Genomic DNA, 14,237 nt, shown 5'->3' on the forward strand with positions numbered 1-14,237 from the left:
TGAAATGTATTAATTTTTAATTTATCTACAGCCAGGAGCAGGGGTGCTTTTTTGGGCAGAAATGTGTTATGAGCAGTAGATCAAAGGTTTCAGTAAAGCATTTATGGAGAAATGAATTGATAGCCTGGTATCAGTGACTCATGATTGTGAAAGCAAAGGATTATTTTGTTTGGCAGCTGTTTATGTAAAGTAAATAACGCATTGGACGGGTGAGACTTCAAAAGGAAGAGAGTTTTGTGTTTATGTTGTCAAGAGGAAAATGTAGACTCCTTGGACTGGAGATCTGGGTGTGGAAAAGGGTACGTGCGGTTATCGGTAGAGAAAGGTTTCACAGAAACGGTGGTCTTTATTTCTGAACTGAAGGGCAAAATATTCTTATTGATAAAATATCTTTACTTGCTGTGGTCCCTGGTGATATAAACATTCACAGAGTGAAAATAAAATAAACAAGCTTCTTAAATTTTACATTTTAATTAATTATTAAATGAAAATGGACACTTCTTGTTTATTTGAAAATAATTTTTTACTGAAGTGAAGCTTCATTACATTTGAATGGTAGTTGAAGTTCATAAAAGGTGCACTAAATCAACATTTTAATTTGTTTTTAAAACCAAATCTACTCTGAATGTGCTAGTATGTAAGAGAAAAAATAGATTGCTAAACTTTGAATTGCAATTACATTAACATATTAGATAGCAAGTGTATCATCTGTATCTTAAATTCTTTCTCATAAAGTTTTGATAAGGTGTCCATCAAGGTTTCAGAAATAGAAGCTCTCTTCTGAAAACTCTTATTAATATGTTGAAAGTGTGGGAAGACTTAAGGCACCAGCTGTTGTCGTGAACGGTCTGAAGAAATGAAGAAAAACTCCTAGGGCTTTCAGAAGAGCCCACTACCATCGAGGGCTTGTTAAGCACATGGGTAACTGTGTCCCGTGCCTTCATCCAGTGACTTTCACTAGCTTAGTGCTTTGAAACTTCAGCGCTAAGCAGTGCTGAAGTATTTTTCTAAATTTAATTTAAATTATTTTAAAAGCTATAGTAAGTTCATGCCATAAGTCATTTGACTTTCCAATTTTTACTGAAAAAGTTCTTAAATGTAATTTTAAGACTGATGTAAGTAAAAACTAAAGCTTCCATTTTTATCTGTCTTAGAAACAATTCTACATTTATAACAGGCTGCTTGGTTGTTTTTTAATCAAGGTATTTAGTCACTATGTACGTAAACCCAAAATCTTGTACTTTGTAACTTACTGATTTTTATTAATTACCTCCCCCCCCCAAAAAAAGAAAAGAAAAGACAAAGATTGATTGAGATTTGATAGTGTGGCATTTTTCAGCCCTTCTGGGTTTTAGGAAGAAGACTGGATTCTTTACAAAGTTTAATCTTCTAATTCTGGCCTCAGCTGCAGGAAGCTCGGAGCCGTCTCCTCTCTGCTGCTGCCATTTACAGCTTCTCTTCAATCTCCTTGATCTCAGAGGAGACAACCTTGCCATCAATCACCTCTTCAACAATTGTCTTGATCTTCTTAACTTTACTTGATTCTGCTAATGAAATTGAACAGTGAATTAAGTAAATTCAATGTATATTGACAGAATAACATTACTGTAGTGCTAGCAGCAATTCCACAAATGAGGAAATAGATAAAGGCATATTTTCAGTGCGCGGTTACTGGGTATACAGGATGTGGTTTCTCTTCCTTTGAAAATCCTGTATGTTACCCATAATACTATGGTGGACATTATGTTGAATACCTCTTTATCCCTCCTGATATTTTTGCTTCAGTTTAGCACAAACTTGTAGACCTAAAACCTAGGAATAGTCTTACACTGAAATGGATATTTTTGCTATTAAACTAGATATTTTATTCAGGAGCCTGGTCTCCCTGTGTAGGGAGCAGAGAGAAGCAGATGCTTCTGAAGTCCTCCAGAGGGTAATTCAATAAATCTCTGTTGTTCTCTTGGCTCTTTGAGGAGTCTGTGGTATTTCTTTGGACACCTGAATTACACACATAAACCCAGGCTTTGTATGATCACTATAGGTTATCTGTTCATACAGTTGATTGCCTTCTTGATGTAAGATTCCACTGGTTGGTTATTTGCTCTGAAACTGTGTTGCTTTATGTCAGGCTACTTAGTTCCACAACGTTTCAACAGGCAGCCATCAAAAAATAAGGAAGTTAGAGTGACATACCTTTTTCAAGCTCTGCTGCAGATTCCTCCAATTGGAAATGTCTGTTCAAATTATAGATTAAAAAAATATAAATATATGGTGCCTAACATTGAAGAAAAATCCTTGTACATTTCCACTACCTTTAATCAAGACAGCTGACGTCCTTTCATCAAAACTTTTAACCATGTGTTTGAATGAATTTCCTCTGTTAAAGTAAGACTTGCTAAGCATGAGCTATAGGAGAAATTAATCTGCCGACTTGTTTCTGCAATGCTATGACTTCGGCTCATGCAGATAGTTCTTGGGGGGAAATACCACTGTCTTCTTGCCCCACTTTCATAGATCTCTGCTCTTTTCACTACAGAATATGGGACACTGGACTATCTCAACGTTTAGTGCCAGCTCGCTTGCATCTCTTCAAATTTTTAAGTAGCTTGGCTACTAGTGACACAGGTAGAGCAGAACATAATCCAGTGCAGGCTGCAAAACTTGCCCTGGACTGCAAGAGAAGGGCAGTATGCTTTTGCTGAGTGCCTGCTCTAGTGTGCTGAGGTGCTGCAGGCTCTAAACCAGGTCAAAAAAAATGTAGTCTGGGTTAGTCCGGGCCTGCAGAAGCTGCAGTCATTACAGTTATGGATCGGTCGATCCGAAATTGAATTACTGGTGCTTATGGTGTGTGCACATCTATCTAGCTGCTCAGCTCGCAAAGAGTAACAGGATATACCTATGCGGAGGCTGAGACAAACTCAACGGACTTCCACAGCAGCCTCTGAAACCCAGCAGGAACCACAGCCTGCTCTGAGTCTACAGTCGCGAACTGAGCAACAGACTCCCCCCAACCAGTTGGAAACTGGCAGAGTTTACGTTTTTACCTTCCGTGAATATGCTAAACCGACAAGCAAAGTGTGTGTATTTCCTCACCCACTGTCCTCTCCTTCCAGCAGACGTCGGTACGTGGCAATCTCCATTTCCAAGCGAGTCTTGATATCCAGCAACAGACAGTACTCATTATTCTGACCCTCCATTTCAACTCGGAGTTGCCTCAGTTGAGCCTCTAAATTGGCAACTGTTTCCTGGATTTGGCTTAGCTGATAATTGTAACGTGCTTCAGTTTCAGCCAAACTGTCTTCTAAAGACTTTTTCTACAGCCAATGAAAAGAATAGAGATGTATTATTCAAGAGGATTCATTTTTGTGTTAAGATAGCATTTTCTTTATTTATCCATGTGACTGTCTACTAAAATAGTCCTTATTTCAAGCACTCTGTTATTTACCATGTTAAGGTGGGACTGTAATTCAAGCTCCAGACCCTGGAAGATCTGTCTCCGGTCAGTGATCTCTTTCCTTTGGACCTGCAGCTGCTCAACGTTGATTGCCACTTCCTGGTTCAGTTCTGCTGTCTGAAATGCAAAAAATGGAGGGGCTGTAAACTGCAAGGAGACATGACTGAGGTTCTTGCTGATGTTTAAGTAATCGACCTTACCTGCTTTTCAAATTGTTCTTTGGCTTCTTGACGGTTCTTTTCTGCCATTTCTTCATATTGCTTCCTCATGTTTTCCATAATAGTCGCAAGATCAATACTTGGAGCAGCATCCACCTCTACGTTAACTGAGCCGCCCACCTGTTTGCGCAGTCGGTCAACGTCCTATGGCAATGAGGGTTGTATCAGCATCACAGATTGGGTTGGGTTGGAAGGGACCTTAAAGATCATCTAGTTCCAACGCCCCTGCCCTGCGTAGGGAGACCTCCCACCAGACCAGGTTGCTCAAAGCCCCGTCCAACCTGGCCGTGAAAGGTCCCCACCAGCTACAGGGAACTTTCAATCCTGAATACCGGAAGCAAATTCAAAATCTACAGACATAGAAGTAATTCTTAAATAGCACCTCAGGGCAAGATAACTTAATCACCTTGCAAATGCTGTTTAGTGTACCTCATGTTAGAACATTTTACTTACTTTGTAGCAATAAATTCTATATCATAGATAAACATATAAAAAGATTATTTCCTCAGGACCGGATCTATGGAATAAGCGTAGAAGTCCTGATTGCCATTTGTATGCTTTTGTGGGGTAGCGATCCTAAACCACAGATTATTCTTAAAGAAAACCTTCACTCCATGGTTTCTGGAGCTGTTCAGCCTTTGCTGCCCGATGCCCTGGATGTCAGTTAGTGCCACACACGGTTATACTGCTTCCACAAACGACACAAGTGTTTCAGTCCTGCACAGCACGGTTCTAAGTGCATGGCTAGGTTGGCTATTTTTCTAGGTTGGATTTTTCTAATATTGTGCTCAAAGAATGTATTTTCTGCAATGTGACAAGGAATTTACACTTTTGAAGTTGATTGTAAGAGGAAAGCTTGGGTGTATGCCATAACTGAGATTTTGTTAACAGGCATCTTGAATTTAGGATTTCAGTTTGTGTCTTTACTTGCAAAGGGGAAATAAGCAATGGTTGTGCAACATTCTTACCTTTGCAGGTCTTGGAAACTGTAACTGTAATGTTAAGGGCGAGGTTCGGTTTGAGTTTAGACTCCTAGGACATGCTGAGTACACATATGTAACTCGTCGGTATCTCTGCATGAGCCAGAGCTCCTATTAAAACCGTAGAGAGCAGAGCGTGTCCCAGCTGAGCAGCCAGTAGGTGATTGCTCTGCAGTGAGCTGAACCACTCTCCAGCCTGCGTGTGTTTTATTGACTGTCTCTCAGTTGATTATGATAGAACCATAGGCACATTTTCATAGATTGTGTATGTACCTAAATACCTAAAGTAGGTACCTAAATTTTGATATGCTAATCTGGAGCTGAATCCCACTGTAAGTGTAATATTCTTTTAGTTTAACCATAAAGATTTCATTTTTCCTAGTGAGGCTGAGTTTATGTGTGCTGCTTAAAAAAAAATCTCTCCCTGGCAGTGTTTGGCTGCCCTCACCTCCTCGTGGTTCTTCTTTAGAAAAGCCAGTTCTTCATTCATACTTTCAATCTGAGACTCCAAATCAGATTTTGTCAAAGTCAAGTCATCACGAACCCGGAGCAGTCCGTTAGTGTCACTGTCGACACTTTGCCTAAGCAGGTATTCATTCTCATACCTGTAAAATAAGGCTTGTTTTGTCATGAAAATGCAACTGTTTCATGTAAATGTTAGAATCTGTAACTACTGCAGTGTTAGTTGTGAAATTTTTCTTTTTATTAAACTTTACGTTAGAAAACGTTTACTTATCAGCTTTGTTACTAATAACTAGAAACTTTCATGAGTAAGAGGAGCATGAAAGAGAATTTATGAAACCATCATGGAACTTACTTCATTCTAAAATCATCAGCAGCCAGTTTGGCATTGTCAATCTGCAGGACAAGCCTTGCATTTTCCAACTGTGCAGCAGCAACCTAAAAAGGAATGGTGGAAAAGCAATGAATCTTTGCACATAAATGCACACTTGATCCATTTCTGGAAATTAATACCACGTGTGGGCTTCATCTTGCTTAACTTTAGCTGTCTATTTGTCATCTAGGTTTAAGTTAAGTTCCCTTTAGAAGTGCATAGGAAGAATTAGGGTTTTCCAAAAGGCAAATTATCCTGTCATAAAATAGGTATATAACTGCTCTCTGGAAGGGATCTGCTTTTAAGGGATGGGAAATAGAACCGGTGACAAGTAAGAGGGGAGCCATTTAAGGAAGTAGAATAGAATTAATTAGTTTTGATTCAAAGATTTTTCATGTATGAGATTACTCATGTCTGCTGACATATATCTAGTATTACAAATTACATAAAATCTGTCAGTAATTTATTTCTGATCAAAATAAAGCATTTATTTTTCTTAGCTGAGATAATTGCAATTTGGAAAAGTACATTTTCTACAATAGATTATTATCTATCTCCCTGATAATTGCAATTTGTATATTTATAGGTGGCTGTATGATATCTTACCTTATTTTGGAGATCCTCAATTGTTTTAAAGTATGAGCTATAGTCTTGCCTAATGTCTGTGGTGTTGCTCTCGTACCACTCCTTGATCTGCTTTTCGATCAGCGAGTTTGCCTTTTCTAGAGAACGCACCTTCTCCAGGTACGATGCCAAACGGTCATTTAGATTTTGCATAGTTGATTTTTCATTGCCAGCGAGCAGCACATCATTACCAGTAATATTAAGCTGGAAGTTCCCACCGAAGCCTTGCCCATAGCCGGAGCTGGTAGAGATGCGGGTGCCGTAGCCCCCCGCTCCCCCGTAGACACTGGGCGCCTGGATCTTTTGGATGGCTATTTTCCTGGAGCTTAACCCACTGATGCTGGGGGCAGTAGGTTGGCTGCGGGTGCTTGTACCCCACTGAATGCTTCGGGTAGAGAACGCCATTTCTCTTCTTCGTCTTCTAAAGTGAAGCAGCTAAATCAGTGCAGGTAGAGAGCAGCTGAAGTGAAGAGCAGCGTGTGCTCTTTAAACCTTTATACTGTGTTTCGAAGAGGAAACTCAATAGTTATAAACCCCACCTCTGTTGACACATAATGTAACTGATGTCAGCACAAATAGCACACCGCATATTGCCCCCCCACTCTGTATAATGTAAAGGGTTTTCATCTGTTCATCTGTTTTTGAGAAAAGCTCCCCAGGTAGTTTGGCTTGCTTTGTTACTATTTTGAATAAGAGATAAAACACAAATAAACTGTTAAATCATTTATCACAGTATACCTGCAGCCATAATCTCTATAGTCCTTTTGAACAAACAAGTAGATTCTAACCCCCATACCCAGTGTATGAAATTAAAATGAGAGTTGACGATATGTGACAAGAGACCTAAAATATTTATATTTGCAATCAAATATATATTTCTGTTGAGTAAGCAATACTCTGGGCCTCAGGACAGTCTAGAACAGTGTATAAATTATTAGAAAGGAGGCATCTGTAACTACTGTGTTATTTCATTTTATAGTAAGCACAAAACAATATTTATATGGTAGTTGTTGTAGCTAGCTTGCGTTGAATATACATTCATTTAGTGTTAGACAACCGATACAAGTTGAACTAGCTTTCAATACAGTTGAAATTAATCAGAGAGGGTATTGCTTTATCCATAAATAAAGTAATAGAATCAAGACTACTGTAAATCTTCATTGCCCACTTTATTTCACATGCGGGATTCTGAGGTCCATAGAGTGACGGGAGGTGCTGAGATCAAGCTTTCAGCATAACCAGCTTCCAGCCCTCCCGTGTGGCTGAAGTTAAAGCAAAACCAGTATCCCTCCTGCCTGGTCAATATTTTAGACAAAGAGACTACCAGCTAATGTTCTGTCACAAACCTGGGCGCTACGTTCATTAACAGGAAATCAGCTGCCTTTTTTCAGCACATGAAGAAACCCAACAATCCTACTTAGTTCCTGAGGTTCCTAAATGGGCTATGGTGTAATACGAGTGATACAGACCATGCAGAGATAAAATGGAAAGCAAGGGAAGAAAGTGGTTGCTGGGGGGCTTAGTGCAGCAGGAAAACATGTGGCAGGTGTGCTCTGGGACAGTACGTAGGTGTAGTTCCTTGGGGCATTGCACTGACAGTACTTTAGTGTATTATTAATGTACAGCTGGTCAGGTAGAACAATTAACACATATTGCTTGTATTAGCAAAAGCAGCTGGTGTACGTCCTGATCTTCAACCTCAGGGCCAGGAGACTGGTGAGACAATAAGCTTTGGAGGCAGTAACTCTGTATTGGAAGAATCTTCAGGTTTCTGAGAACACCTAACCTGGGATGGTAGGGAATCAGTACTGCTAAGTCTTTTAAGTTACTGTGCTACAGATTAGTCTAAACAGTATTGGATCAAGGCAAAGAGTTAAACTGTTATAATTAGCTATTCTGAAAATACGCATCTTCCACAGCAAAGTGATCAGTGTTCAGGGCGGAACTTTTTTGCAGGAGGATGCTATGAATTGTCTTTGGACCTTGAACTTTTTTGGGTGTAACTGATAATGAAAAGCATTTATGAGAGTTGAAACCAAAGTACACTAGTAATCAAGGTGGGTTGTCTTTTGTTCATTAAAAATATTCAGACTGCGTAAGAATTGATCATGGTAGAAGGGCAGAGCTTACACCTTTAAAGCTGTAAGAGGAATACAGCAAGAGGTCCTGCTACACTTACGTTTCTTGGCTATATATTTCAATGTCTGGTGTTTGAAACTTACAGAAGCTGGATACTATTTAGTAATGTAAGAATAATATAAAAATACATTTCAGATTGATAGAGAAATAAAATTCACTGATACATAAAATTTTCTAAACTTCTGTCTAACTTCAGCTTATACAGTGATCTGAATTAAAGTGGGCATCAGGATTAGGTGAGACATTTGCTTTGTGTTCAGGCTCTGCTACTTTAGGTCAAGCTGAACCTTCAACAATTATTTTCCTTCCAGAATCCTCTTGACTATTAAGCAAAAGTGCTCAAGGCCTATGCAATTGGAAGCACAGAGCAATAGCATCATGCAGATCTAAAATGAAAAGACATTGGGCTGAAATTTCTTAGCATTCTTCTTCTTTTCTTCTCCAAATTGTTTACTGACAAATTCTCTGATCTTATCATTTTGCGTGTGCTTTTCTTCCAAAAAATAAGCTGGAATATTTGCAAGAATATTTACTAAGATCAGGATAGGTATTGTTCATAAAAGAGGTGGGTTTTGCTCCTACTTTTTAGTTGAATACAGGGGGTTTTTTAATGGACTATATCTTGAATGGTGGTATAAACCACTGGAAACTGCAAGTGAACACCACAGGCTGTATCTCTACCAGTAAATGAAACAAAGACAAGGCCCCAAGACTGGCCAAAGGGCAAGTGGCTGGTTGTATCTGACGTCTCCAAAGCTGTTCAGCTGTCAGCTGGGAGTGCTCATCAGCCTCCAGTACCTCTTGAACTATGACCAGATATTATCTGGAAGAATATGGGCTGCCTTACTATTTTTTAATTATTTTTATATTTTATTGGTTGTAACAGTAAATTATCTAAATAGATGTTGAGGAATCTAAAAATATATTATCTGCAGTTTTGTTCAGTGTTAAAGAAATGCTGTTAACACTTCACTGATGTTTTAGTTCAGTTTCCAACTCCAAGCTCCATTGCGAATACTCTCTGGAGGACGGTCCGTGGATTCGTGCGTAACACTTCCTTTCAGTGACGTGCTCGGTCGGACTGGTCTATGTGTAATCATAATAAAACATTCATAGCAACACTAATAATTTTTTTTTTTTATGAAGAAATCTCACCTGTGTGACAGACGTTCAATGTATACTAGAGAGCAATGAAGATAAGTCATGCAGGGGTATGATAACATGTGCATGCCATTTAGTATTACTCACCTTTACTAGCCAGTCATGGGTAACCAGTCTTGAGAGTTCAAGGAAAAAAGACACACCCAGCTTTAGTTCTGCATTTATGCTGCCTTTAGGTGGAACATATGCTTTTCTTTTGGCTGGCTTAAAGATTTAAATAAAGAAAAGACTTTAGTTCAGTTTTAGTGACAGTCCATTCTAGGAGTGAAATCCAATGCCCGTTTATTAGTCCCTGTAACTACATTGCTGATCTCAGTTTGGGTTTTGTGTCATAAGGATTTGAATCTGAAAGATCTCTTAGAATAAAGTCCTGAAAGGACTTCTACTGTCCAAAATGCATTCAGGGAGGGGGAATTCCTTGTTCAATATTCCAGCCATATTCCAGTATTCAGTATTTGTGTGTCTGAGAAATTCCCCTCCTTCTCTTCTTAAACTACTTGTGAGAGAATTTAATTCCAGATTATGCCATACAACTGGTTTACAACCAAGGGAACAGTTGAGATGAGCTCTAAGGGGAAAACGAGAGCCAATTTTTAATGTAGATGGGAGCCAATAGCAGATTCTAAATTAAGATTTTTCTGAATGAGTGAAAAAAAAGTACTTAGGACAATTCTCCACGCTGAAAACAAACTATCTTTGCACCATTTGTTAATGCAAATTCTGCACCCTTGAAGCCTGCTTTCTCCAAAGAGTAAAGCAAGATATTTTGTGTTTTGCTGAATGTGATCGGATGAGAGAAAGGTCCAAACAATGTCAGTAACTCCACTGGATTCACTTAAGCCGTGAGCATTTGCAGCACAAGATCTTACACTGTCTTCCTCACATAGATATTTTTTCCTCATTTCCTTCTCCTTTTTATCTTTTGTCCAATGAAAATACCTTAATCATCAAATCACTACACCTTATTTCTTTCTGCTTTGAGCTTTTGACCAGAGATGTAAATTTTTAAAAATACTTTAAATAGTGTGATACTTAAAGCTGTGTTCCAGATCTTGGAGTGGTGCATAAGACAATGTGTTGGTTACATCTTTCCCCAACCACAGGCTGAAAATGAAAGTCAGGAGCTGCCGTTCCTGTCTCAGCTGCTCTCCTCGAATAGAATCAGATTTCAGTGCCAACAATAACAGCTCCAGGCCATACAAATGAACCTTCTCTTTTTTCTTCCCTAAAAGTATCGTTAATATCAGGTCTAATATAATCTAAAAGACTACCAGGCAGATCTTTTTCCCTGCTAAAAATTACGTGCAACTGAGGTGTCATTGGAATGAGAAAACCAGTAAGCTGGAGAAAATTTCAGCTTACTGGTTTTCTCAGTTCCATAATGCTGGAATAGTTCAGTATCCATGAGAAAACGTTACACATTTATATGATTCGGTAAGCAAATACATTTTTCATGGCCCTGTGCAAATATATGGCCATACTGATAATACGCCATAAAAGATATGTACCAACACTGCATTGCATGTAGTCACTTTTCTGTAGATTTTTTTTGGTAGCTTTAAAAAATAAAAAAATCCTTGTGGTTTCAGGGACCTGACTTGTATCACCCTTTGGAACCCCAAACCAAGAGAAAAACATAATTTTTTTGAGGGTATAATTGCACTCATCTCTCAGGAGTTGCCTGGGCAGTTGCGTGGCTGCAGCTGTTTGTTTGGGGACCACTCTGGTAAATCCTCCTTTCAGTGCATCTAGTGCCCCGTGGCATCCCCTCTCCCAGTTATCTGTATAACCAGAAGCAACTACGGGTTGCTTGTTTTGTAAAGAGAAGGAACCTGAAACACTCTCCCAGCTTCAGGATCTGCGTCAGGCAAGCAGGTATCCAAACAAAAAAAAAAAAGAAAAAAAAAAATGAAAACAAGCTGAAACTGCATCTCAGTACGCCCCTTGAGAAGGCTGTGGGCTTTGAGGAATGTCCATTACACAAATTCTTCCACAGAAATTTCCAGTTAAAGTTGTTCACTGGCCTTGCAAGTCTCGGAGGAGGCACAGATAGCAAGAGGAGTGGTTCCTGTGGCAGTGCTGGCTCACACAGTCCCATTTGCATCCCATTTGGAACAGGAGACAATGTCTATATACCTGTTTGTCACTAGAGGCCACCACATGCCTTCTTAAGAGTTACACCTACAAATCTACCTATTATTTGCTACAATGGGAGAATCCATGCTGGAACCTGAACGTGGTTAATGAAATTCACATACTGCCTAACAAAATTTAACATACTACCTACTTTTCTGGTCCTACATCCAGAAGAAAAATTTTTTGCATAACCCTTGTGGCCGAATGTTTAAAGTTATTTATCTTCACAGCCACAAGCTGTAATTACAAGAGTTTTGTGCTGTGTATAGCAGGGAGTTTGTAAGCAATGGCAACAAGTATTATCTGTCTTTCTAAATCTTGAAGGCTGAATTTTTGAGGACAGGAATGTTCATTATCCCTTCGAATTATGCCCCTTTCTTTATGACTGATGCTTGAGTGTCTTAATTTTTAGACAGCAATAAACTCTAGACAGTAAAGAAAAGGTTTCTTTGGTTTTGTTTTTATGTTTCTTCTTGGATAGTAGCACTGTTCTTTCCAGGGGAACACGTCCATTCACAAGATGTCCTGGTAACTGGCTTGAGACTGTTAACTAAGAAACTTAAGAGAGACTTAACTAAGAAACAGCCTGGGCACTGAAATGGCTTCTAAAAACTGATAATCTGTCTCACTAATAAGGAATGAAAAAGTGGGTGTTTTCCTGCACTGGTAACTTTAAAATCACAATTTCTGTCTACTTGCAGCAACATTACATATTTCCTTCTTTGAAATTACGCTGGCAAGAGTTGCTTCCAGTATATTTGGTTTTTGCATTTTATGCTTTAATTTCTTGTGTGTATGATTCAGGGGTGTAGTGCTGAGCCAAAGCTGGTACTTTTTCTCTAAAAGTAGCAGACTATTACCTTCTATTCTAAAGAAGTACTGTATAGATTGTCAGCTACTTCAGCTTGTTTGTTTCTCCTTTTCCCTGCCTGCTCCAAATAATCATTCCTCTAAATTGAAATACATTTTTCTCAAATTGTATTCCTCATCTTTGTTGCTTTCTATAGAGCCTAATAACAGCCTATCGAATTAACGCAACTTGTCCTTAGGAAGTTGGAAAGCAAAAAAATTTACCCCTGAAGTCTAGACAGTTATTGCAAGTGGCTTTACCACAGCTGATGTTATGATTTTATGCCTTTAAGCTTCTGATGCATATTCAGTTTTTCAAAAGGCAAATGAATATGTCCAGAAGAAGCAGCCATGCACCTGTTTCACTATTAGGTCATGTCTAGTACTATGAGTTCTATTACACAGGCAGCCCAAACTGTAATATATATTGATGCTTATGTTTAATGTGATATTTTTACATACAATTCTTTTATGCCAACCCCTAGATGTGTGGTTCAAGTGGGTCATTTCAGTATAGTCATACAATTAGAAACACCATAGAATACAACTTGAAAAGAAATGAAAAATTTTACTGAGGAAGGAATTATGAGGAAGCAGCACATACTAAAAAATTACTTGTGATTTCACAAAGCCAAATGTACATGTAGAGTCAATAATTAAGATGCTTTTGCTGTATAATTCAGGACATGGGGAGGACGGGGGGCACAGGCGGCTCAAGCGTTATTCTTTCCTTGCTCCCCTGTTTATAGATCCTTCCCTTCTCAAAATGATTCATACACAGGAACAGGCATCTCCCAGCAAAACTTTAGAAACCTTTATAGGTCAGGGTGTGGACATTGTGAAATGTTTTACCGGCTCTTCTACCTATTCTCTCTGCTTCAATAATAGCATGCAAACAGTGTTTATAGCAGTGTTATAAATGCTAGGTTATCTTTTCTTCTCTTTCTGAAATGTCTTCATTAATTTTGCATCTGTATTAACAAGGCAGGCAGAAAGCAAAAATTTTGCTTTCTACAGAAATGTCTTGTTCATAAATAAGGAAGAAACCTGCCAATGTGTGACCACATCACCAGAAAGAATGTGTGATTAATAGCGCAAACCATGACTGCATTACCTCATCGCAAACTTCTTCCAGAGGATCAACAATTCACTTACCAAAGCTGCGTATTGTAATATACCTTAATAAGTTTTAACATTTCTACAAGTGAAATGAGCTATGAGTCATACGCATTCTGGAGTGCATTCAAGTCTGTTAGAAATCACGTTGGAGGATTATTTAGTGCAGGACTTCCTTAAATGGCAGGTGAAACTGCAAGAAGTGATTTGGGAATGCTGATGGTTTCAGCCTCCTTTTATAGACTGTGAGTTCCTGTGTCTTGTTCGTTTGCAAAAGTATTGTTACATCATTCACTTAGGCTTAGAAATGACATTATCTCCCACTGATAGTTTTTTGCTATCCTGTTCCATTTATGGGAAATGGAATATATTAACTTTGAGTGTGCTATTTTTTATGATACTTCAAATTTTTAAAATTGCAGTTTCTTTGGGCCTGGGTTGGTCACTTCTTTGATGTTGAAACAGCACTTCTGTGTATATTTAATACAGAAGCAGAATAAATACCAGCTAGCAGAGTTCAATCCAGTTTAATATAAGGAATTAATAAAATGATTTTTCAAGCAATACAGAATCACACTCCTGAAGATTTCCTTTCCTTCAAGACACTGATCTAAGAGAAACAGGCAGAGGAAGAAGCACATACGCCATCTCTCTTTTAAAGTTTCCCAAATACTACAGAATCCCCAAAGACACCCAGGCATAGTGTTCTGTACAGCACTAATTTT

The 14,237-nt window shown here is 38.7% G+C and overlaps 1 protein-coding gene across 2 annotated transcripts; it reads right to left on the reverse strand.

The window, feature by feature from the left end:
- Positions 1-622: 622 nt before the first annotated feature.
- Positions 623-6,551, reverse strand: LOC134524640 (keratin, type I cytoskeletal 20-like). 2 transcript variants are annotated; one of them, XM_063354833.1, is made up of 8 exons: positions 6,094-6,551; positions 5,470-5,552; positions 5,101-5,257; positions 3,655-3,816; positions 3,446-3,571; positions 3,094-3,314; positions 2,194-2,234; positions 623-1,544 (listed from the first exon to the last, which is right to left on the reverse strand). In XM_063354833.1, the coding sequence occupies exons 1-8, from the start codon at positions 6,514-6,516 to the stop codon at positions 1,447-1,449; spliced, it is 1,311 nt and encodes a 436-aa protein (XP_063210903.1). In that variant the 5' UTR covers positions 6,517-6,551; the 3' UTR covers positions 623-1,446. The 2 variants fall into 2 exon arrangements, with proteins under 2 accessions (XP_063210903.1, XP_063210902.1); XM_063354832.1 differs by having other exon boundaries at positions 623-1,547.
- Between the last annotated feature and the right edge of the window lie 7,686 nt (positions 6,552-14,237).

This window comes from Chroicocephalus ridibundus, chromosome 17 (genome assembly GCF_963924245.1).
Source record: "Chroicocephalus ridibundus chromosome 17, bChrRid1.1, whole genome shotgun sequence".
In the NCBI taxonomy this organism is placed as follows: Eukaryota; Metazoa; Chordata; class Aves; order Charadriiformes; family Laridae; genus Chroicocephalus; species Chroicocephalus ridibundus.

Bases quoted from the DNA above. Each gene is read 5' to 3' on its own strand.
- LOC134524640 (XM_063354832.1), bottom strand. From the start codon at position 6,516: ATGGCGTTCTCTACCCGAAGCATTCAGTGGGGTACAAGCACCCGCAGC. The intron at 5,258-5,469 runs GTAAGTTCCATG...CTTATTTTACAG, and splicing joins GCTGATGATTTTAGAATGAA to GTATGAGAATGAATACCTGC. The intron at 3,315-3,445 runs GTAAATAACAGA...CATTGGCTGTAG, and splicing joins TACAGTCCCACCTTAACATG to AAAAAGTCTTTAGAAGACAG.